General features: G+C 36.9%; 1 protein-coding gene across 1 annotated transcript in view; it reads right to left on the reverse strand.

Annotated features, from left to right (window-relative positions):
• Positions 1-524: 524 nt before the first annotated feature.
• Positions 525-23,754, reverse strand: part of Wnk3 (WNK lysine deficient protein kinase 3) — a 130,338-nt gene continuing 107,108 nt past the window's right edge. Inside the window, exons 18-23 of the mRNA XM_075957597.1 lie at positions 22,501-22,732; positions 21,978-22,108; positions 20,590-21,203; positions 15,829-16,040; positions 7,937-8,139; positions 525-5,895 (exon numbers count right to left, since the gene is read on the reverse strand). Of these exons, the coding sequence (XP_075813712.1) occupies positions 5,566-5,895; positions 7,937-8,139; positions 15,829-16,040; positions 20,590-21,203; positions 21,978-22,108; positions 22,501-22,732 (1,722 nt within the window). The 3' untranslated portion in view covers positions 525-5,565. The remainder of the gene's footprint in view (positions 5,896-7,936; positions 8,140-15,828; positions 16,041-20,589; positions 21,204-21,977; positions 22,109-22,500; positions 22,733-23,754) is intronic.

The raw sequence follows: 23,754 nt of genomic DNA on the forward strand, positions 1-23,754 counted from the left end.
AGTTCCATCCACTTGCATGGCTTGGGCAGTTTGTGGGGCCACTAGCAGTGGGATCAGGATTTATCCCTAGTGCATAACCTGGCTTTTTGGAGCACATTCCCCTATGGAGGGACACATTGCTCAGCCTAGATACAGGGGGAAGTGTCTGGATCCTGCCTCTATGTGGTTATGTGACAGACTTTGTTGACTACCCAGGGGAGGCCTTACCCTCTGAGGAGTGGATGGGGGTGGAGTGGGCAGAGGATGGGGAGAGTAGGAGGAGGGGAGGGAGGGAGAACTGGGATTGGTATGTAAAATAAAGAAGGTTTTTAATTTTTTTTAAAAAAAGAAACCCTAGCTAATACAGAAGGTTACAACTTTTGTTCATTTGCAAATGTGGAGAAGGGAGGCCCACTAAAAAAGCATTAGCATTGCATGTAAATCAACAGGTACCACATGGTTTCCCCCACCCCAAAGCCCTGTAAGACTAAAATTTCATAAATCTGCTAAATTATATTTGATAAAGAACCAATTTAAGCCAGATGACTGCAGTAGCTGACAGAATTTTAATAAGGTGACACAGCCTTTATTTTTGTTTCAAAACAAAATTCCAGGAAACAAAATATTTAACAAGAGTTGGGTAAAAATTAAAATAAAAATCACAGTTTCAAAGAATCAAAACCAGACAACTGCTGAAGGGTAGATCACTTGGCTTACCCCCCCCCCCAAAAAAAAAAGGAAAAGAAGAAAAGGTAATGTTAAAAAGGGCTAAAATTAAACTGAACAGCATTCTATATAATGCTACATTCCCAAATCAAGAAAGGAGAGTTCACATATATAACTAAATGTTAAGTATTGAGAATTGGCTGAAATTCTACATACTTCACGGTAAATATGCATGAAAGTTTAATTGCATAAACTTCCTGAGTGGCTCCCATGCTGCATTAGGTCTACATGCTTACTATTTGTATTAAACAAATTACAGCTTTAAGTAACTGAGCATGACAGACCTTCAGCTGCACTTTCTCATCAATCACTATATCCACTGTATCTGCTGAGGGGTCTGGGCTACAAATCTCAATCTTAAATCTGAAATTATATCAAAAAAAATACAATGTAAAAAAGCTAGAAGGGTGACTAGTGCACATTTTAGAGCATTGTCCCTTCAGAGCTTAGTCCTTCCCTCGCCCTCTTGCCTGACTTCTGCTTTGTAACAGTCTGCATTGTTATACTTCAGAGAAAACCTTCCAGAATCTGAGCTGTCGATGTGTACACTCTTTCAACCATCTTAGTAGAAAAGAACTTTAACCTGGTTACTACTTTGGGCCCATTTACATTAGTCATCAAGGTCCCTGGATCAATGTTTGAATTTATCCTTCATACACACAAAAAGACTATTTCCAGGGTGGCCTGAGAATACGGCTCCATATAAACCGCATACTAATTTTACTTAGAAGAATTTTTTACTATGTTTGAGTGTTTTCATTTTGTAATCTGGATTAGATTTTAAAAATTTAACCCTAGAATTATAGTTACCAAATCAAAAGCCTTTTCTATACATACAAACCTTTCTATTACATCTTCTAAAGAAAGGGAGGCAAAATAAGTCCCTGGTAAACTACCGATAAAAAAACCAACCAAACATTCTATTCTAGAAAATGGCTTGCATACCACCTCAGAAGGCTCAGATTTTTCTTAATCAAACAGAACATGAGGTAACTGAATTGATGGCAAATATACCTCAGAAATGTACTTAGAAATGATGACTGAAATACAGCATTTACTAGTATTAAAAATGTACTGTTACATGGTAAACATGTGAAACAGGAAATATCCAGTTACAAACATTTGCTGGGTTCTTTTAAAAGGAGGAAAAGGGAATGTATTATTTTTAATGCTTAGGAAATACAGCAAAGAGAGTCAACTCCATAAACTACAGGGATTAGATAAACAACTATCTAAACCCTTACTACCAACTATGAAATGCATTCTGCCATTTCAAGATAACAAACCATCACTGTAAATACCAGGCAATATTTTGAAGATGGGTCTAGGAGGTCAAGTATTTCACTGTAGTAGTTAAAGCAATTTCAACCCATAGCCCTTTAGAAACTGAGATGAGAAAGCATTCTCAGGCACTGGGACTATCTCACTTCAATACATTTGAAACATTTGTTTATTTGAAAACTAACTCCCACCACTAAGTCTTATATTGCCACCAATTTGATTTCTCTCTTTGCTTTCCATCCCCAAATCCCCTAACTTTATAACACTTAGGTATATGGCTCTCATCACTTAAACGCAGACTGGTGGCAGAATGATGGCTCCTCTCATCTCACATGCATGGTGAGTGCTAGGACGAAAAGGCAAGCCAGATTGAGCATCTAAACAACATAAAGAATCAAAGCAAAAGAGCAAGTTTCACAGGCAACATTTACTTGTGCACCTAAAACAGTACTGAAAAACGAGGTAGATAAACAAAAGTAACTGGACTGCAATTAAATCTGGGGTCTTCAGATGACAAACATTCCATTATAACTTTAGAAAAACACTCTACACTCAACCCAAAAATCACAGCGGAAGTGCCTTTTAAACTTTCACAGTTAAGTTTTCCTGTCAAACTATTAGAACATATGCTTGATATGAAGCAAGGAAGAGATGAAAAACTGCAGGATTATTTGTTAACTTACAGCAAATTACTTTAGATTCAAGACTGCTCCAGGTATATGAAGGGTTTACCTGCACTGAATACACCAGTAATGGTTTCATAGTCTTAGGATGTTACACCCAACTTCACAGACACAACAGCAGAGCTTCATGGTGGAGTGCTTATGTTGCCATACATGAAGACACAATGCTGCTCATCAGATGTGCACTTGGAGAAGTAAACAGAGCGGCTGGACATACAGACTATCTCCCAAGAAAACTTCACAAGACAGTGGTTAAGCACAACCTTTACGCTGATTACAAGAAAGAAAATGAAAAGGTTTGCGTGCTTTCTAGAAATGAACAGAAGGCATGTTATATGTACTAGGCTCTTCGTTAAAGAGAACTTCTGAGAATCATCTGATTCATTATTTATGGGAGAGAAAAAGTACTTCAGGCAAGGACGGAAACAGCACTATTCTAACTAAGCAAAATTAAGAAATAATACAAATCTCCCTCTAGAAAACTAACCAATATTTACAATCAAAGTGACTATAATCTGAATCAAACAAAAAATAAAATGTAAAGAAAACCCCACAGCAAAGTGAATAACATTGTTTTCTTCATTTCTGCACACTCCCTTTTTCGGTACGCTTTAACTTCTACACATCACATATACATAATGTATATGTAACATATATGTTAACCCAGATACTGCAGTCAGCATGGAGACAGCAGTACACTATTCCCCATCTTCAAACTTTAGAAGATGACTTTTCTTTCCAGCAAAACCTGAAAAGATTCTAAATATTACAAGGCACTGCAAACATCTGCAGGCAAACAATAATGATGAATTATATGTAAAACTGAGATGTTTAACAAAACACAGAACATACTATGTAGAGCAGCCACTAGTAAATGGGATTGTACATGTAACCCGTGGAGATTTTTTTCATTCTGGGGCACATGGTTTAAAATGATTGCAACTAGAGAAGATCCCATCTTAAAACCTGTAGTATTTCACCTTATAGGTTGTTTATTTCAATATAATTATACGAAACCAACTTATAATGAAACACAGTTTTAAGGAACTATGGGTTTTAGGAGCATAGTTTTTTGTACACATGGAAAACATTGCAATGCAAGCAACTGCACTACATTAACATCCTAAAAATCACTTCAACTTGCAAAGCAATACTATAGAAGGAATTTCAGGAATCAGGGCATATAATCCGAACTCATCCAAAACAGGATGTATTAGGAAAAGAACTGTGGCTCTTCCCAATAGCAATCCACAGAATGCCCCCAGTACCAGTGACAAAAATGTGATGGTGGGTGTGACCTTTAGGTGAGTAATAGAAGACAACTTCTTAAAAAGTGTACCCACAAAGTGTACTGTATGAAATAAAAAGAAAAGTTCTTCTAGCTTTCCGGCAAGCCCATGGGGGTAAGTTTTTTTTAGAGGAACATGGAGGAAAATCTGTTAACAGAAACACTGAACACAATTTGGAATGGTTACCAAGAGAATTCTTAAATAGAAAAACGTATTAGAAACGACTTTCAAAGCTTCAGTGAATGTTAAGTCACTTGAACATGTGTACTTAGTAGCTGATAATATAGCATGTAAAAATTCTATTTGGGTTTCACAGACTATTAGGTAACCCTGTGACTAGCCTTTAAGATTACTGAAGTTAACCTTCCTAAAAACCAAAGGCATACATTTTGACACTGCCTCCTTTCCTCCTAAAACTGGATAAAACCCAGTAAAGTGCAACTTGACAGTGAATTCTCTCAAATTTTCAAGAGGCTGACAAACACATCTAACATCTAAAATGGTCTAAGACTATAGATACTAGTAAGAAATTATAACAACCAAAAAACTGTCATCAAAAGAGGTTAAAGGCAATTTAAATAATATCATCCTAGGGTGTACTATTTCACTGCAGGATGGTGTGTGTCCTACATTTCTTAGAACCCTGTAAAGCCAGTGTTTTATGTAAAAGTCTCAAAAGCTACAAACCCTAATGTGTCAAGTACATTTCACTTTAGAAGAATGGATTGACAGAAGTGTTAACCTGAATCTCCTTGTTTAGGATTACAAGGATTACCCCAAATGAGATTCACATCAGCTGCAATACCTAGCAAAAGAATGCAAGCCAAGTCAGTGCCTCTCAGATGCTCAAAACCAAAGCAGTGTGCACATGAGAAAAAATGGCTGCTTTGGGTTATTACTGGAACCCAAAAGCAGCTCTAGTAGCTGTAGGTTCAAGGAACTGTTACAGTTCTGTTTTTTTCTTTCCCTCCGCCTCACCTAAAACAACCCCTCACTCCTACTGCTGTGATGACGGGAAGAAAATCACATTAAAAACACTCATGTTCTGTACTGCTTGACAAAAGTATACTAAAGTTATACATCAAAACATTTCCTGCAGCCAGTTACTTACTGCCTTCTGTGAAAAGTAAACCCAAGACAGTTGTGACAAATCCCACAAGACTGGCGATTGGAGAGTCTTAGCTCATCCACATTTGGGGAGAACCAATCTACACAGTTTTTACACACGTTAAAGAAAAGTATTATACAACTGCTGGTAGCAGCATAAAAAAGTGGGGTGAGAGCTTCTCAGCAACACATGAAAGTGTCCTGGAAATGGTAACACTCGAACCGAGCTTATTAAAGCATTCTGAACAGTATTTTTTAAAAATCAAGTATCAAAGAGGATAGGATTTGAAGTGAAAAACATTTCTGTGTGCAGTATTCTATGTGCAAAGCGCACATTACTACAGAATGATGAGCTCTACCAAATATCACATTGGAATAACAAAAAACACAGTTGAAAGTGGGCTCAAATGAGAGAAAATATGGCAGAACTCAAGAAGAAAGTTTAGTATCACAGGTGTTTGATGAAAGTCCTCTCCCCTTGTTTCAGCATCTATTTGGATTCACTTAGGACCAGGAGGGATTGATGCCGGATTCTGCATTGGTGAAGCTGGAAATGCCTGCAAATTCATCCCGGGCTGGAAGAGTCCCCCAGATTGGGCAGGAACCACTACAGACTGCTGTGCTGTTCCTGAAATTCCTACCCACTGTACTGGATACCCCGTGGCCCCTACAGCATTATACTGACAAACATGGGGCATTCCATATGATGATAATGGCCCAGGAAATGAAGGGAGTGGGAGTCCTTGTGGTAAGGAAGTTGGGACAGCGCCACGAATTTGGGAGAGAGAAGATATCCATGTTGATGTGTAGCCCATAGTAGACGGAGTACTCTAACAAAAAACAAAAACAAACATAAAAAAATCAGTTCATTTGGCATATTGTTTATCAGTCTATAGTCCTATTTTTTTAAGGCTCACTACTTCCACTATTATACTGAGTGGAGCACCTTTCTATGAGTTATGCAGTGGTAACATTCTTTACCTCAGCTCATTTTTAACTGCCCTGTCTTGCAGTATAAGCATTTTCAGATGAGGAAACAGAAACTAAAATTGCTAAGTAGTCCAAAACCATCAAACAAGTTAACAGTGACACAGGGACTTCAACACTGTTTCAAATAACTCTAAGGCCCATATTCACTCCCTGTTCACACTTTAGTCCCTACTTTACGTATGATAGTACTATTCTTTTGCTTTTTACTTCATTTTTTTCCATCCATTAATGTGCTTTCACACTGCAGGCATGAATGAAAATAGCCCATCTTACCTACATGATTCTCTGGACACAGAGGAATACAGTTAGTGTAACAAGGGGACCTGACATACAGCAGATGTTCAATAAAACTCTCTTTCTTGTTCCCTTCTAACTATCTTGAAACCTGACACTTCTGTTATTTTTTAAAGGGATATTTTATCTATCTATCTATCTATCTATCTATCTATCTATCTATCTATCTATCTATCTATCTATACAATATTCTGTCTGTGTGTATGGCTGCAGGCCAGAAGAGGGCACCAGATCCCATTACAGATGGTTGTGAGCCACCATGTGGTTGCTGGGAACCTTTGGAAGAGCAGGCAATGCTCTTAACCACTGAGCCATCTCTCCAGCCCTATTTTTATTTTATTTTGTGTGCATGGGTTTTTTGTTTGCATATTTATAGGTGGAAGAAGAGGGCATTGGATGCCCTGGAACTGGAGTTAACAGACAAGTGAGCAGCCATGTGGGTATGGGGAATCAAATCTGTTTTCTGAAAGAGCAGCCAGTGTTATTAACCACTGAATCATCTCTCTAGCCCTTCTGTTATATGCTTATACATTTACTTTTATTTTTGTGTGTGTACATGCATGTAGGCGTATGTGCATATGGAGGCAAGAGGTCCATTTTGGGTGTAGTTCCTCAGGATAACTTGTTTTCTGAGAAAGACTCTCTCATAGGCCTGAAGCTCACTAAGTAGGCAAGGCTGGCTAGCTAACAATCCCCAACAACTCACCTGACTCTGCCTCCCAGGGCTGGGAGTTATGCATGTATCACAAACCCAGCTTTTTCATACTTATATATTCATCAACATATGCCTAACATGTTTGTCTAAATCATATTATTCTATAACTGTTTGATAATCTATCTTCTTCCCACTCTAGAACACACACAGAACTCCCACATATCACTTATATGTACATCTTATCTTCTATGGTCATGTGTAATAACTGGCATCTTTTCTATAAACTCAATAGATCTTATAATATTTCACCTTCTATGGCCTTAAAATTAATTTTATGAATTAAACAAAGAGAGTTCAGATATCTTATTGGGTTTAAAGAACATTGATGTGTAGCATAGAACATCTCAATACTTAATTCTTGTACCTCTCTCCAGATGAATTCATTCTGAATATTTTGCAATTTTAGAGAGAGAATAGTGCAAAACTAGAGCCAGCAAATTTTGGCCCACCACCTCTTTTTATGTCATGTTTGCTTGTTTTCTAAGCACAGTAAACTGATTTGTTAAGGAAAAATAAGAACTCCTATGAATGGGAGGGGCTTCAAGGAAGGAACATTCCATAAATTAAGAGGTAATAGAACAGAGGCACGACCATTTGTTTACATATTTTCTTAGACTGCTTTTGCATTACAATCAAGTTGATTCTTGGAACCCTGTGGCTTGGAAAGTCTAAAATGTTTACTAATTGATTTCTTCATAAAAATTTGGTAACTCGTGGTCTAAAAGATAATTTGCCCAAAGACACAATAAACCTAGATAAGGATCAAAGTCTCAATATCATATTCCATACCATTTTAGAGCACTAATCATGGGCCAAAATCAATTTTTATAGCTTTTAATTTTTATAAAGAGGACAGAGGATAAGAGACTTACTTCATATACTTTGTTCCAGTTTTCTGTCTCTAATTTTTGTTGGTTCTGTTTGAGTTGGTTTAAACTTGGCTTACTAGGAAAATTTCCTACTGTTTCCTTTGTCCAATCATCCACCAACTTGTGTAAATCATCTGTGAACATCCCCTTTTTACTGGCTGAAGATTGTTGGCGTGACGCTGTATTACTCTCCACACATAGAGCATCTACAAGAAAAAAAACAAAACAAAACAGGAAAAACTAGGTAAAGGAATTGCAACTGATAATTAGATAACATTCCTATTTTTAAACATGTAAGTGTGTGTGTGTCTGTGTGTTGTATATGTGTTGTGTATGTGTGTGTGTAGGTCACAGGACAATTTGCAAAAGTGACTTATCTGCTTCTACTATGTGGATTCCAAGGATCAAACTCTGGTTATCGGCTTAGGGGCAAGTTACTTTGCCTGCTGAGCCATTTCCTGACCCAAGAGATGGTTCAGTGGTGAACAGCACCGGCCCTGGATTTGATTAGAAACACCTACATGATGACTCACAGTGTCTCTAACTCCAGTTTCAGGGAATTTTGTGCCTTCTTCTGGCCTCCACAGGCACCAGGCAGGCATGTGATACACAAACATACGTGCAGACAAAACACTCATTCATATACATAAAATAAAAATAAATTTACAAATCAAAATTAAGGGGGCTGGAGAGATGGCTCAGAGGTTAAGAGCATTGTCTGCTCTCCCAAAGGTCCTGAGTTCAATTCCCAGCAACCACATGGTGGCTCACAACCATCTGTAATGAGGTCTGGTGCCCTCTTCTGGCCTGCAGGCATACACACAAAATTAAGAAATAAAAGCAAACAAGCAAATATATGGCAAGAAGACAACGAAATAGAATCAAAATGCTGAAAAACTATCAAGCAAGAAGACCGTACTTTCAAAAAGGAAGGGGATCCACTCAGACAGCACTACACTGCAAATTAATGAAGGAGATTGCCTATTTTCATAATGGCAGACAATATGCTACACATGTAGGTAGAGATGATTTACAGGAGTGAGTACCAGTTTCCTGAAGGTGAATCTTAACCTATGAAGAAAAAGGAAGAGTGTCTTATAATAACTGTGGGTATGGAGCTGGAGAGAAGGCTCAGCAGTTAAGAGCACTGCCTACTTTTCCAAATGTTCTGTGTTCAATTACCCCAGCAACCATGTGGTAGCTCACAACCATCTGTAATGGTGCCTTCTTCTGGCCTGAAGGCATGCATGCAGGCAGAACACTGTATACTTAATAAATAAATCTTTTTTTTAAAGTATGTGTATGTAGTAGAGTTAAAGACGATCAAACTGTATGACATTTTTGGAGGACCAACTAAATCAGTTTTAAGATTTCAAAGGGTTATAAAGTTGGTTCCATGTATGAAATAAAAAATGAATACAAAAGTAAATGCTATTAAGTTCTAAAGACAAAACTATGAAATCTCTGTTTTTACTTTACCCTTTCTTATTTCAGAAACCTAATGCTATAATCAAGGCAAAACTGAAATAAACCCTTTAGCATATTTGGTATTAGTTGAAGTATTTTTAAAGGTCACAGTTGACCAAATATTACTAGTTCCTCTACAGATGATACCTTAGATATATGGACTATACAGATTAATAGCTGCCTAACTTCCTTTGTAGGGACATGAAGCACACTTTACCCTTGGGTCTGCAAAGTTCAATAATATTCATATTTTGCTATTGTTTTTAGTGAGCAAACTATGAATTCATTTCATATTACCCAAACAATACTTAATAAAAAATTGGACATCCTGTGATAGCACAAATAACTGCTCAGTTATTATACAATACTGACTTTTCTCTGTATCATATGTTCTCATGTGGAAAAATGATTCTACATTGAAAAGGACATTTGCATTCTGAGAAAAATAAAACAATCAACATTGAGAAGCATTCATATTTTTATCTGTCATCTTTTTACCTTAGCCTTTGGGTTAGATTTGTGTTACTTCTTTAAGGAGTGCCTGTGCCAGACTGGTACACAAGGTTGATTTGCCTTGAAAAAAAAAAAACCCAATAGCTCCCCTGCCCTTTCAAGGTTGAAGACACTAAGGTAAGAGTAACTAAGAATTTCAAAGACAAAAAAGTTCTTCTGGACTGGACCTTGTGGTTCTGCATAACAGCCACTAAATGTTTCACTTTCCATTCCAAAACAATGGAGAAGAGCTTTGAAATCTTTAGCTATCAATCTATTCCTATCACACCTCCCTTTTCCCTCCTGCTTAAGGATAAAAGGAACTTAAAACTTACAGGGAGTTAAGATGAATTTCCTCTCAGGCACTGGTGACTAAGTAATTTTTCTTTCCTTAGTAACTTGTCCTCTACTCATTGTGCCCCTTTCAAGTGGTGAATAAATGTACTTGAGTTCATTAATGATGTGTGGAATCAAAACCAAAATGTTTGTTGTGCAAAGGCATTAAAGATGGGAACATAGTTAATTTGTGGAAACACTAAAAAAGACACACTTTCAGTGCTTATTTTGATGACTAGTTATTTTTCAAGGTATATTTTTATTATTTTAAATTATGTGTACGTGTGTGTCTGTATGAGTGCAGGTGCCTGAGGAGTTGGAGTTACAGGCAGTCATGAGCCACCTAACATGGGTGCTGGCAACTGAACGTGGGTCCTTGTAAGAGCAGAAAGTTCCCTTAACTGCTGAGCCATTTCTCTAGCCCCTGTTAACTAGTTATTCTTGCTGACTGAATACCCCATAATTTAAATTTCCATTTAACCAACCATTTATAGAGTAAGAACTTTCTTGAATATAAGATTTTTTAATTTAAAATTTCAAAAAATTTTACAAATACCTCACATTTATGTCTATTTGTTTTGTGCCTCAGCAAGATTAATGGAGAATATTTGTGTGAACAGAGGTTTAGAGCAATCTCTTGGAAGCTGGTAGTACACAACTAAAGGTTGGTGAGTCGCCCTCTCTTAGAAAGGACATCAATAGAGGTAAAGGATAGGCCCGTGAGGACCTCTTCCTTGACTGACTATTCATAGGGCTGGTCTTGGGTGGTCCCAGTGAAAGTAAGCTAATGATTACAATGGTTGTAGAAAGTCTAGGGAATAGTGTTTTATAGCCCTTTACCCTATCTTTTGTTTCTTTTTCCAGCCCCTCTTCCATAACATTCCCTGAGCTACAGAGTGGGTGGTATAACTGTATATCATGATTTTGATTTCTGTTCTTATTAAAGAATGAAATCTATTGTTTTAGATTATTTCCCAAAGTCCTTGAAACTTTGAGTCCAGATGATAGGAAATCATTTACAAAAAAAATGATTTTTTCATTTTATATTTTGAGGATCCTTACATCATAATATTATTCATTAATTCATTATAGACACTTATAGGATAAAATATTTTATGTCAATTTCATGAGTTTTAAAATCAACTTCATAGCAGAAAAGGATTTATCTATTTTTATAACAGGTGAACTTTATTATTTTTTTAAATATTTATTTATTTATTATGTATACAATGTTCTGTCTGTGTGTATGTCTGCAGGCCAGAAGAGGGCACCAGACCCCATCACAGATGGTTGTGAGCCACCATGTGGTTGCTGGGAATTGAACTCAAGACCTTTGGAAGAGCAGGCAATGCTCTTAACCACTGAGCCATCTCTCCAGCCCCTAACGGATGAACTTTAAATAGCTAATTAATTTAGAATTCTGGTTATAATTGTTTTCTATCTGTTATAAACAATTAAGGGCATTTAATTCTGGGCCAAAAGGCAAAATATTACAGCTATTTCTAGAAGCTGGAGGCTGTCAAAGCAGTGATACACATAAATTAGAAATCTAAAATATTTCCTTTTGATTGCCCAAGCAAAACATGAACATGTTTTTTATGTTATGTTTTGAGGCAAAGAGAAAAGCAACTATAAGTTGAATTATAATTGGTCCTTTTAATAGTCTTTGAATCCAAAGCATTTTTCTATAACCTGCGTTGTAAAACAAATCCTATAAATTGAAACTATGGAAAAAATTGAATTGCTAACATAGTTGTCTTGTAAAAATAAATAGATGAAGTCCTTTATAATGAAAAAAAGTTGGCAATGCAGTAAAAATATATGTGAAGAAACAAAAAACTGCATTAGTAAATATAATATTCTGTTTAAGTGTACTTTGTGCTTATATCTATCTTATTCTCTCATCTGATTGCAAAGATGACTACAAAAAGCAATAATTACACAAATTTGTTGATTTGCTTATCATATGTAAAAATGTAATGTGTAAAAAGAAAGGAAGGCACATACACAGAAGAAAATATATATACCATTGAAATTAAGATAGTGTTATTCTTGAACTAAGAAGCTAATTGCAATCCCCATGGCCACTACAGGAAAATAACTAAAAGCATATAATAAAGGATTTAAACATTATAAAACATATCTATTTAGGGTTTGGAAACATGGCTCAGCATTTACTGCACAATCATGAAGACTGGAGTTCATAACCCAGCACCCAAGTTAACAAGTCATCCATCCAAACACCTGTGATTCTAGATGTTAGGGAGGCTTGTTAACTTCCAGCCTACCTAAGAAAACAAGAGCCCAAGGCTTAGGGAGGGACTGTACCTCAGAGGAGTAAGGCACACACACACTCCCTCAAATCAATCTTTTAAGAATGCAAGTTTAGGGGCTGGAGAGATGGCTCAGTGGTTAAGAGCACTGGCTGCTCTTCCAAAGGTCCTGAGTTCAATTCCCAGCAACCACGTGGTGACTCACGACCACCTGATGAGATCTGGCGCCCTCTTCTGGCCTGCAGGCATGCATGCAGACAGAACACTGTATACATAATAAATACATAAATAAAAAAAAGAAACATCACACACATACACACAAAAGAATGCAAGTTTAACACAAAGGCAAGCAGGAATCAAAGAAGAACAAAAAGGTCATTAGATATGAAAAACAAATAGCAAAATAAAAAGTAGAAATGATTCTTAGTTTATAATTAAATTATATTGGAATGGTTTAAATAACCCCTTTATAAAAGACAAAGGCTGACAGAGTAGATAAAAAACATGATCTAACTGTATAATGATGTTCATAATAAATATTGTTCAGATTAAAAGTATAAAAGGGCAGGGAAGATGGCTCAGTGGGTGAAGGCAATTGCTGCCAAACCTGACAACTTGATTTCCAGAGCCAATTCCCATAACTTGTCTTGACATCCAGATGCAAGCTGTGGCACATACTCAGACATACACAAGCACATATATAGAGACACACAAAAAATAAAATAAAATTTTTAAAAAATACATTAAAAGAATGGAGTGGTGCAACATGTAAGTAGTAAACTAAAGAAAGCTGATTGCTTATATTCATATCAGAAATATATACTAATATCAAAAGGTAAAAGAATCACAAGCACACGCAGCAGAGTTCCAAAATAGATGACACACAGTTTATAGAACTGAAGCCAGGCGGTGGTGGCGCACGCCTTTAATCCCAGCATTCAGGAGGCAGAGGCAGGCAGGTCTCTCTGAGTTCAAGGCCAGCCTGGTCTACAGGGCAAGTTCCAGGAGTTCCAGGATAGCCAGGGCTACACAGAGTGTCAAACAAACAAACAAACAAACAAACAAACAAACTATATATATATATTTTAAAAGTTTAACAGCAAGTAGAAACTACTAAAATCCACTTTATATAATTGAAATAATAAGCAAAATTCAAATAAAGGTCATGTTTGGGCACAGGAAAAAACATTTGGATAAACTAGGGGCTAAGCTTACTGATAGAGCACTTGCCTCGAGTGTGCAAGTCCTGTGGTTCAATCTTCAGCATGACACAGAATAAGAAAAAGAATATCATAGAGTGCCTCTCCTATAGTCCTAGCAACTTCAGAGGCCAAGGTAGAGGGATAATTTGAGCCCTGACAAGGCTGGAAATTATAGAAAGAATTCATCTCTAAACAAATGAACAAAACAAGTGTGTAAACAAGCACAGCATTTCGGAACAAAATGAAGTCTAACTATAAATGCCATAACATCAGACTAAAGGTTATGACTTCCGATACTGAATCTCCAAAGCTGTTTTCAATCCTAATCTACCCTTCAATTCTATTTATATCAGGCGCATCCTATAGCTCAATGTAGGGTGGCCTCAAACTCAACCAACTTCCTGCTTCAATCTCCCTGTGCTGGGGCTAGAGGTATATACTACCATACATGACTAGTTTTCCATCACTTCATTTTCTTTACACCTGAACAAAATTCCACTGAATGGTGCTCCACATTTTCTTTATCCATTTATCTGTTGATGGACATCTAGGCTAGTTCTACTTCTTCACTATTCTGAATAGTATACAATAAAAATAGAAGCACAAGTTATGTGGTACGTTGACCTTCATTATGTATCTGGAACCAAAGAAGTCCAACCTGAGGAGTAATTTCTTTATTTGTTAAATAGATATAGACTAGTTTTCCAAAGTTAAAGAAATAACATTTTAGGGGCTGGAGAGACAGCCTCACAATTGAGAACACTTGTTGATCTTTTGGAAGACCTGAGCTTGCTTCCTAGCACCCATATGATGGTTCACAATTATCCTTAACTCCAGTTTCAGAATATTTGGCATTGTCTTCTGACCTCCATGGGTACTAGGAACATAGTGTGGTACATATACATATATGCAGGCAAACATTCATATACATAAAATATAAATAAATAAATCTTTAAAAAAGAAATGGATTTTTGGGGGCCTGGAAAGATGGCTCAGCAGTTAGGAGTACTGGCTACTCTACTAGAGGACCCTGGTTCAACTCCTGGCACCCACATGACAGCTCACAACTGTCTGTAACTCCAGTTCCAGGGATACTGACATCCTCACACAGACATACATGTATGCAAATACTGATGCATAAAAATAAATTTAAAAAATAAAAAATAAATGGATTTTTCTAATATTCTTAATAATAATATATAAAGGTTCTCGAGAGATTGTTTAGTGGTTGAGAGTGCTTGGTGATGTTACAGAAGACCAGAGTTCAGTTCCCAGCACCCATGTCAGGTGGCTCACAACTGCCTGTAACTCTAACTCCAGGAGATCCGATGCTCTTTTATGGCCTACCCACGCTCGCTCGTGCTCTCTCTCTCTTTCTACCTCTCTCTCTCTGTCCCTCTGTCTCTCTCTCTGTCTGTGTCTTTAAAAAGTAATATATAAAGACCTCTTGCTTCAGATCAACATGGAAGTATTTCAAAGTTTACCTGCACGATCAACAAACTTCTATACTAACTCTCAATATAAGAATAGCATTTCTAACTAACTGGAGCATTTTGGAAACTATTTAGAGTAGATACTGAAGTTCCACCTGTTTGTTTTCCAAATATAAACATAAAAAACTTAGTTATTCTCCAAATTCCATCAATTATACTAATTATTTAACTAAAAAACATTTAGTACCAAAAACAAAGGAATATTTTAGATCAATGTGTACAATATTAAATTATTTCAGCCTAATAAAAAGCAACTTGTACTATCACTGTTTTTCTAATTTTGCTGTTCAGATTTTATTTTTCTTGAGACAGGTTCTTCTGTTCACACCAGACAAGATTTGAAGTCATCATCATCTTGCCGCAGTCTCCTGAGTGCTTCAACTACAGGCATGCTACACACTATGTCGAGATCTGATTAGTTTTTAAAAACAATTATGCTTTTAAAAAAACCAAAAAAACAGGACAGGCTCCAAAGCCACAGAGAAACCCTGTCTCGAAAAACCAAAAAAAAAAAAAAAAAAACAAAAACAAAAACAAAAAACAAAAAAAAAAACCCCAAAAAAACCCAATTATGCTTATGATTGGTTTATCTTTTACAACAACTAAAATGATTATGTTTATGATTGGTTTACCTTTTACAACAATGACATTGTCTGAATGTGTCAAAGATTGAGGGCGGCTTCGGAGTTTACTTTTGAAAGATCTTGGCCGACGTGGTGAAGCAGGTGATGAAGGAATCTCTGAAGATTGCACTTTGCTATCTTTAGTTGCTCGGAGGCGTTGATAGAGCTCCTGCAGCTCTTTATTCTGCTGTGTTTGAAGATTGACCACCTCCTGAATGTGTCTGAATAAAAATTATGTAGAAAATATTTGAATAATTTTGGTGCCATAAAAAGAAACTCAGGAACTTTGTAATGGTATAAATAAAACTTAACAAAACATTAATATTAAAAATGATGGAATGCAGAGTATTTTTTGGTTTTTTTGAGACAGGGTTTCTCTGTATATCTCTGGCTGTCCTAGAACTCACTCTATAGACCAGGTTGGCCTTGAACTCACAAAGATCCACTTGCCTCTGCCTCCTAAATCCTGGGATTAAAGGCATGCATCACCTCTGGCACCCCCCAGCTCAATTTTTTTTTGATACAAGACATCACTATATAATATTGGCTAGTTTGGAATTCAACACATTAGCCTCTATCTCCCAGGAGCTGGGATTACAGGCATGAGCAACCAAGCCTGACATCGAATACAATCTTAGCAATTATCTGTAAGCTTCAAGAATACAGACCTTTTGCTGTGTGGTGGTGGTGCACACCTCTAATCCCAGCACTTGGGAGGCAGAGGCAAGTGGACCTCTGGGAGTTTGAGGATAGCCTGGTCTACAGAGCAGATTCCAGGACAGCTAGGGCTGTTACACAGAGACACTCTGACTCAAAAACAAACAAACAAACAAATACAGATATTTTAATTGTATTCCACAGAAATCTCTCTGTGTGTAAAAAAGATAAGCATCATTTATATAATTAAATATGGAGAACACTGAAATATCTCTCAAGAAAGGATCAAATAAACTTGGATACATTCATACATTGGAACTGCATGCAGTGATATTTTAAAGGTAGATTTACACAGATATGAACATTTATAGACAACATCTTAAAGTAAAAAAATTATAAAATAGCATGATTGTTTTTTACTTTATTTTTATAAAGGACAGAAAAAGAACCAGCAAGATATATCCCAAACAGCTCATAGTGAGCACCTCTGAGAAGTGAGGCATAGCATGAGAAGTACAAGGGGTCTTTTGGTTTGCTTTCTCATTACTTTATTTGAACATTATCCTATGTATCACTTCCTTTGAGACAGGTTCTCACTATGTAACCTTGTTGGCCTGGAATTCACTATATACCAGACTGACCTTGAACACACAAAAAAAAAAATGCCTTCTGAGTACTGGGATTACAAGTGTGTGTCACCAGGACTGGCCTTTATTTTTAAAATTTAACTTTTAAAATACAAACCCCCACAATTATAGATTATTCAAACTAATTTGGGCAAAATAATCTCAGCTTACTTTTATTGGTCTATAGTATCTACCAATTGTTTGGTAAAATATTATGAACAATCCATAACAAAAGAACACTAATGGGCTGGGGATGTAATCCAGGGGTTAGTGAGACAGAGGAGGAGAATGGGCACTCATTCCCTTAGCCACTGGGCAGGCTTTTAACTCTATTAAAAATCTGTTAAAGTAGCTACTATTAGTGTTATTGATAAATTACGTTCCTAGTCTAAGCACTCCTTCTGATGTTCATTTTCCTATTAAAAAAAAAATCCCAGTTACTAGGCGACTATGCAATTTGACTCCCTAACTAGTAGCTTTTGGACTCTTCCTTGCTGCCCTGGTTGCTTTGAGTACAAAGACTGTCAGTCAGCCAACTGGACAATTCTTATGCTAACACCAGCAGTTTTGAACACCCCACAGATGCCTTGAGAAAACTACACAATGAACTCAGCTGATTGTTTTAGTTCCTAGGGGTTCAGTCTTAACAAGGACTGTTCCAGCGTGTACTCAACTTTTAGCTATCAAAAGCCTTGCAAAACTCTGCAAACATTTTCATCCTCTCCTGCAAGGCCAGAGGCAGATGAAACTTTTGGTGGCCTACCAGAGAGACTACTGTGGCTGTGGCTAAAGGGATAGTGCTGTGAAAGATACACTGTGGTTGGTCCAAACACTCCCGCGGCTTTATAAGCAGGTCTTGCTTGTGCTGGCTTTTCTGGTGTAACATTAGGCCCAATACAAAGCTGCTTCTCCTGGGTGGTCTTGCCTACTTTCAGTAGTGTAGGCAGAGCTGGTAAACACAAAGAAAACAGCAGAGACAACAGAGGCAATGAGAGTTGAACAGTCTGCAGGCCTAAACTATGAAAGTGGCAATGCAGCTGTCTACTTGACAGCTGAAGAAGAGAGAGTTTGGTTGTCAGCAGGCTGAGCTTCAAAATAAGCAAGGTTCAGCTGCTTGACTGTTGAAGAAGAGGTAGCTCAATAGTTTGAGAGAGGGGCCAGGCAGGAACTAAAGGGATAGTGGAAGTTGAAAGGAAAGAGAGTTGTGGGTGAAAAAAGGATTGAAGGCAATAAAAAGCCAGAGAAAAGTAACTGCTGGTCCTGGTCACTGGAAGAATTCCAGACAGCTGTCAAACTTGAGCATGGAGGGTTTCAGACTGGCCATTGCCAGGGCCCGAGGAATCCTGATACCTACGGCTGCCTATCCATTGTAATGCCAGCTGCTGCAAGGACTAAGAATCCCAACTTCCTGGCCTTATGTAAGAACTCTAGCACTTTCAGAGCTAAGTGTCTTGCTACTAGGTCTGCACCAGAGCTGTCAATGGCATGGAACTTGCTATGTAGAACAGGCTAGTCTCAACTTAAAGAGATCCACCTGCCTCTGCAACCCAAGTGCTGGAATTAAAGCATGAAATACCACACCTGGTCCTATTTGGGGCTGACTTTTTAAAAAAAGATTTTGTTTTAATTTATGTGTGTGTTTGTATGAATATATGGCACAAATATGTAGGTCATCAGAACTCCTAGAGTTGCAGTTACAGGTAGTTGTGAGTCACCTGATATGGATACTGGGAACTGAAGAACAGGAAGTACTCTTAACTACTGAGTCATCTCTCAAATCCCAGAATAAAAAGACCCTTTTTGAGAATCTATATTTCATAACCAAAATTAAGTACTCATAACCAACATAGGCAGCTATAAAAGCCAACAGTCTTTTCAAAATGATTTAAAAGATTTATTAAATTCTTATAATCAGAAGGCTGAGGCAGTTCAGAGTTTGCAAACTTGAGGCCAGCCTGAGCTAAATGGCAAGACCATATTTCAGACAATAACAATATTCCATAAAACATAAATAGAATACTGACATCATAAATATTAAAGCACTTTAAAAATAAGTATTGTACTATAAAATATCTGTATACATAAACTACACAGTACTGAATATATAGGAAAAATGAAATATATGCAATGTAATATCAAACATTTATACATGTGTATTTTAGTTAATTTTTAATCTTTTGCTATAGGCCGGGCAGTGGTGGCACACGCCTTTAATCCCAACACTTGGGAGGCAGAGGCAGGCAGATCTCTGTGAGTTCGAAGCCAGCCTGGTCTACAAGAGCTAGTTCCAGGACAGGCTCCAAAGCTAAAGAAACCCTCTTTCGAAAAACAAAACAAAACAATCTTTTGCTATAAGAATTATTATTATGTATATAGGTGTATGATATATGTTTGTGGTGGCCAGAAGAAAATTTTCAGCAATTGGGTCTCTTCTTCCACTGTGGATTCTGTGGTTTAAACTCTGCCTGCCAGGCTTGCATGGCACTTTTCAAAGTAGACCATAAATTTTGTAGAGGTGGTAAATATTTTTTGTTGGTGGTGGTAATTTTGTCATTGTTGTGATGGCACATGCCTGTAATTCCAGCCCTTGGGAGGTTCAGGCAACAGGGTCAGGAGTTCAAGATCTTAAACTTAGCAAGTTTAAGATTAGGCTGGTATATGAAACCAAATACCAAACAAAACAACATTAAAAAAAAACCACTCTACATGATAAAACATATTGCTATAATATCATTAGTAAAACTTTATGACCTCGTTCACTAAATAATAAGCTTGATCTTAGAAGGATCTTGTATTTTCCTAAAGATGAACTATTCTCTTTGACTATATAAATTAGCTATCTACTAATAAAAGGTAAGAATAGTCATATATTCGTATTCCAAGAGTACTAAAGAACAAGGATTGAAAAAAGTATGTATTCATCTTGGCATGTGCCTGTAATACCAGCATGAAGAACGCAGAAGCAGGGGGATTACCACAAGTTTGTGGTCAACATGGATTAGCTCCATAGTATATTACAGGCCAGCCAGGCAGAATTGCATAGTGAAACCCTGTCTCAAAAAGCTGGAGAGATAGCTTGCAGTTAAGAGTTCTGGATACTCTTCCAGAGGACCTGAATTCAAATCCCAGCAACCACATAGCAGCTGGCAACTGCTTATTAACTCCAGTTCTAGTGGGATATCCAACAACTTCTTCAGGCTTCCATGGACACTGCACACAAAGGCCGCACAAATGAACATGCAGGCAAAACATCCAAACACATAAAACAATTTTAAAACTAAGATAAAATTATTTTATACGCAATAACTTTAGCATTCCATAAACATTTTAAGGATAATTATGTACATAAATAAATTTATTACAGTTTTTAATCACAGAAGTTTTAATCATTAAAATACCACCAATATCCAATTAGCTACAGAGCAAATATTAAGTTCTATAAACTCGTAAACAATTAGATTTGTTACAGAAAAGAGAGCATCCTTACTTTTCTCGTAATCTTTGAAGCTCTACTTTCAAGTCCTCGTCCTCAATTTCTGATTCATCATCACTGCTCATTGGTGAAGATGGAGAATAGAAGAGTGAACTCTGTGTTTGAACATAGGCTTGCTCTTTACTGAGTGGTAAATACTGATCACTCTTTGAACCAGATTTTGCCACTGACTTTCCATTACCAGCAAGAGGGGCCGAAAATTCATATGGCTGTTTCCCAGGAGTCAATTCCTCTGTTTCTTTATCTAACAGTTCAGACCCAGAATGCACACTGATTCCTGTAGTTGAAGTTTCTTCCAAGTTCTTTTCTGTAGTCACTGAAGACACACTGGTTTCACAAGCTGTGCTGAAAGATGAGAAGATGTCACCTTGTTCAGGATCTCTTTTGTCTTCTTTAAAAGTTTCATAAAGAGTTTGTAACTTTCGTGAAGAATCTGACGCTTTAGGAGTGGGCATGGCAGGTTCCACTTCGATCAACTGAGATACTGCAGTTTCAGCAAAGGCTGCTGCTTGTTCACTGGACTGGACTGTTGTTTTCTTGAATGGAGGTCTGTGTTCTTTTCCAAAAGACATCATTTTCACTGACTGCTGCTGAGGAACTGTAATCACCTGAGACAGAAAAAGGTAAACTTGTCTGGTTCTACTTAATCAAAGGGTAAACCTCATGAAGAAATTCATTGTCAAAACACAGCACAGACAAGAAAGGCCAATTTAACATATATAATATTTGGTAATACCAAAACTTATACTGTCACAGTCATTCAGTTGGGGCCTTTGGATAGAATAGCTTCATATTACCCCAATAAAATTCCACTATGAAATTTGCTGAGATTCTAAAGGACATTAGATTAAATTGAGGCAGGAGAGTCAGCTCAGCGGGTAAGAATATCTGTTGTTCCAACAGAAGACCTGAGTTTGGTTTCCATCATCTATGTGGTAGCTTACAATTGTCTGTATTTCAGCTCCCAGGGATCTGATATACTCTTCTTGACTCTGCAGGCACCTCACATGGCATATGTCACACAGATACATACAAATGAATAAAAATAATTCTAAACAGGAAATTAAATTGATAGAAATGATGACCCAAAAATGATTATCTATTTCTATCCTCTTTTTAACTACTAACATCCTTATAATTTTTAGATTCATCTATAACGATAGCGTTGTAAGGTAAAAAGATATGACCAAGATAAAAATTAGGTATGAAATGATTTACAGTTCAAGTAAGGATGATTTGCAGATCAATTTCAAATGGTTTCACTCTTTTATAGTGTTGGGAATAGAACTTTGGGTCTCACAGATGTTGGGCAAACTCTCCCATGAAGCTCTATCTGTTTTCTTTCATAAGGCAATGGTAAAGAGACAACCAAAGACACAAACCTGGAAGCGGCCCCGCTGAAATGATCCACTCATTGCTTTACATCTACTCAAAGCCCTAGTATCAGCTGAGAACTCCCGTGGCAGAGGAATGGGATGAGAAGCAATTGCTGATCTTTTATCTTCTGTTTCCACTGTAAGGTTTGTCAAATTATAAGCAGAAAAGAGAAAAATCACTTTTAAGACTAATTTGTTTACATTACCAAAAATGAAGAAAAGCAGAAAAAGTTTAACCCTTGCTAGATAATTAAAAAGTGTTAATGTATAAGCAACATTGTTTAAGTCCCTAACTCTAAATCAGACATTGCAAGATTTATCCCGATACTTAGTATCTATATGAAATGAATAACTGAAAAACCAAATTAGTTACAAAAGGAAAAAATAAAATGGCCACAACACTAATGGGATATTTAATATATATGAGCTACATGGGAAAAAATGGCAAGATTCAAATATGGACGACAAAAAAAAAAGTAGATGAAAAATGATGTTACCTAGTCTATGTCCCTGACTGTAAGCACACTACCTTGACGGACTTTTGATCTCTTGAAAAAGCTGGTTGACTGCCGTAGCCTGTATGCCCAGCTTTTTAATTTTCGAGTCCAGGATTTCCTGCTAATAGGATTTTTGAGACTAGGACAAGTAAAGCTTAGGCCAAAATATCCACCTCCTGTCTGCAGATGAATGGTTCCATCGCTTGACACAGCAGCAGGATAGGCCTCTGGATCCCCTGGAAGTGAAGCATCTGAGGACATCTCCTAATGGAGACAAAATCAAAGAAAAACCAAGTAGTAATAATTTAGGTAAGGTGAGTTAAGTTTTGTGGTATAAAAGTTTTCTTATATGGATTAATAATTAACCATAAAACTATGGACTATTTCAGTAACAGTGCATATGAGACTGAAACCGAAGCTTTGATATTTCTTTAGATTAAATAAAAGACACTATTAATTTTCCAGGCCAAAATATTTGTTGTCATTATATCAAATTTGAAAACTAAAATTGAAAATAAGTTATTTTTTATATATGCCAATGACTAAAAGTACTAGTTTTTTGGTTTATTAGACACAAGATATCATGTAATTCAGGCTGTCCTTGAACTCCGGCTCCTACTGTTTTTACCTCCCAAGGAGTAGGATTTTAGGTGTGCAGTACCATGCCTGTTTATAAATGCTATTAAGGGAAATATTAGCTTATTCCCCTATTATTTAAGAGATAATTATGTTTGATATATGATACAATAGAAAAACAAGCAATTTAAAGCTGTTTAAGTAATAAAGAAATAGGAAATATGAGGAAAGTTTCTTAATTTATATGATCTCATAGAAATTTACAAAGAAATGAAAAATTACTGTGAATTCATGCTCTAAGAATTTTTAATATAAGATCATGTTTGCTATAAAACCATCATCTTCTTGTCCTCCTAACCTCCCCAAACACCCATGATTGCTTGTTGTGTCTAAATGAGTGCTTCCTAAATAATCTGCAGTAATTAATACAAAAACTTAGTGCATAGAACCATAGATCCTTTGGGATGTAAAAATAACCATCCAGCGGTGGTGGCACAGGCCATTAATCCCTGAATTGGGAGGCAGAGGCTGGCAGATTTCTGTGAGTTCTAGGTCAGCCTGGTCTACAGAGTTCCAGGATAGCCAGGGCTGACACAGAGAAACCCTGTCAAGAAAAAGAAAAAGAAAAAAAGTGGTCACTAATAACAGAGTATTAAAAGTGAATATAAAGTATATAGGGAGGGATGTAGCATTAATCGAAAGGAAGACAG

The sequence above is a fragment of the Microtus pennsylvanicus genome, chromosome X, assembly GCF_037038515.1.
Source record: "Microtus pennsylvanicus isolate mMicPen1 chromosome X, mMicPen1.hap1, whole genome shotgun sequence".
Classification (NCBI taxonomy): Eukaryota; Metazoa; Chordata; class Mammalia; order Rodentia; family Cricetidae; genus Microtus; species Microtus pennsylvanicus.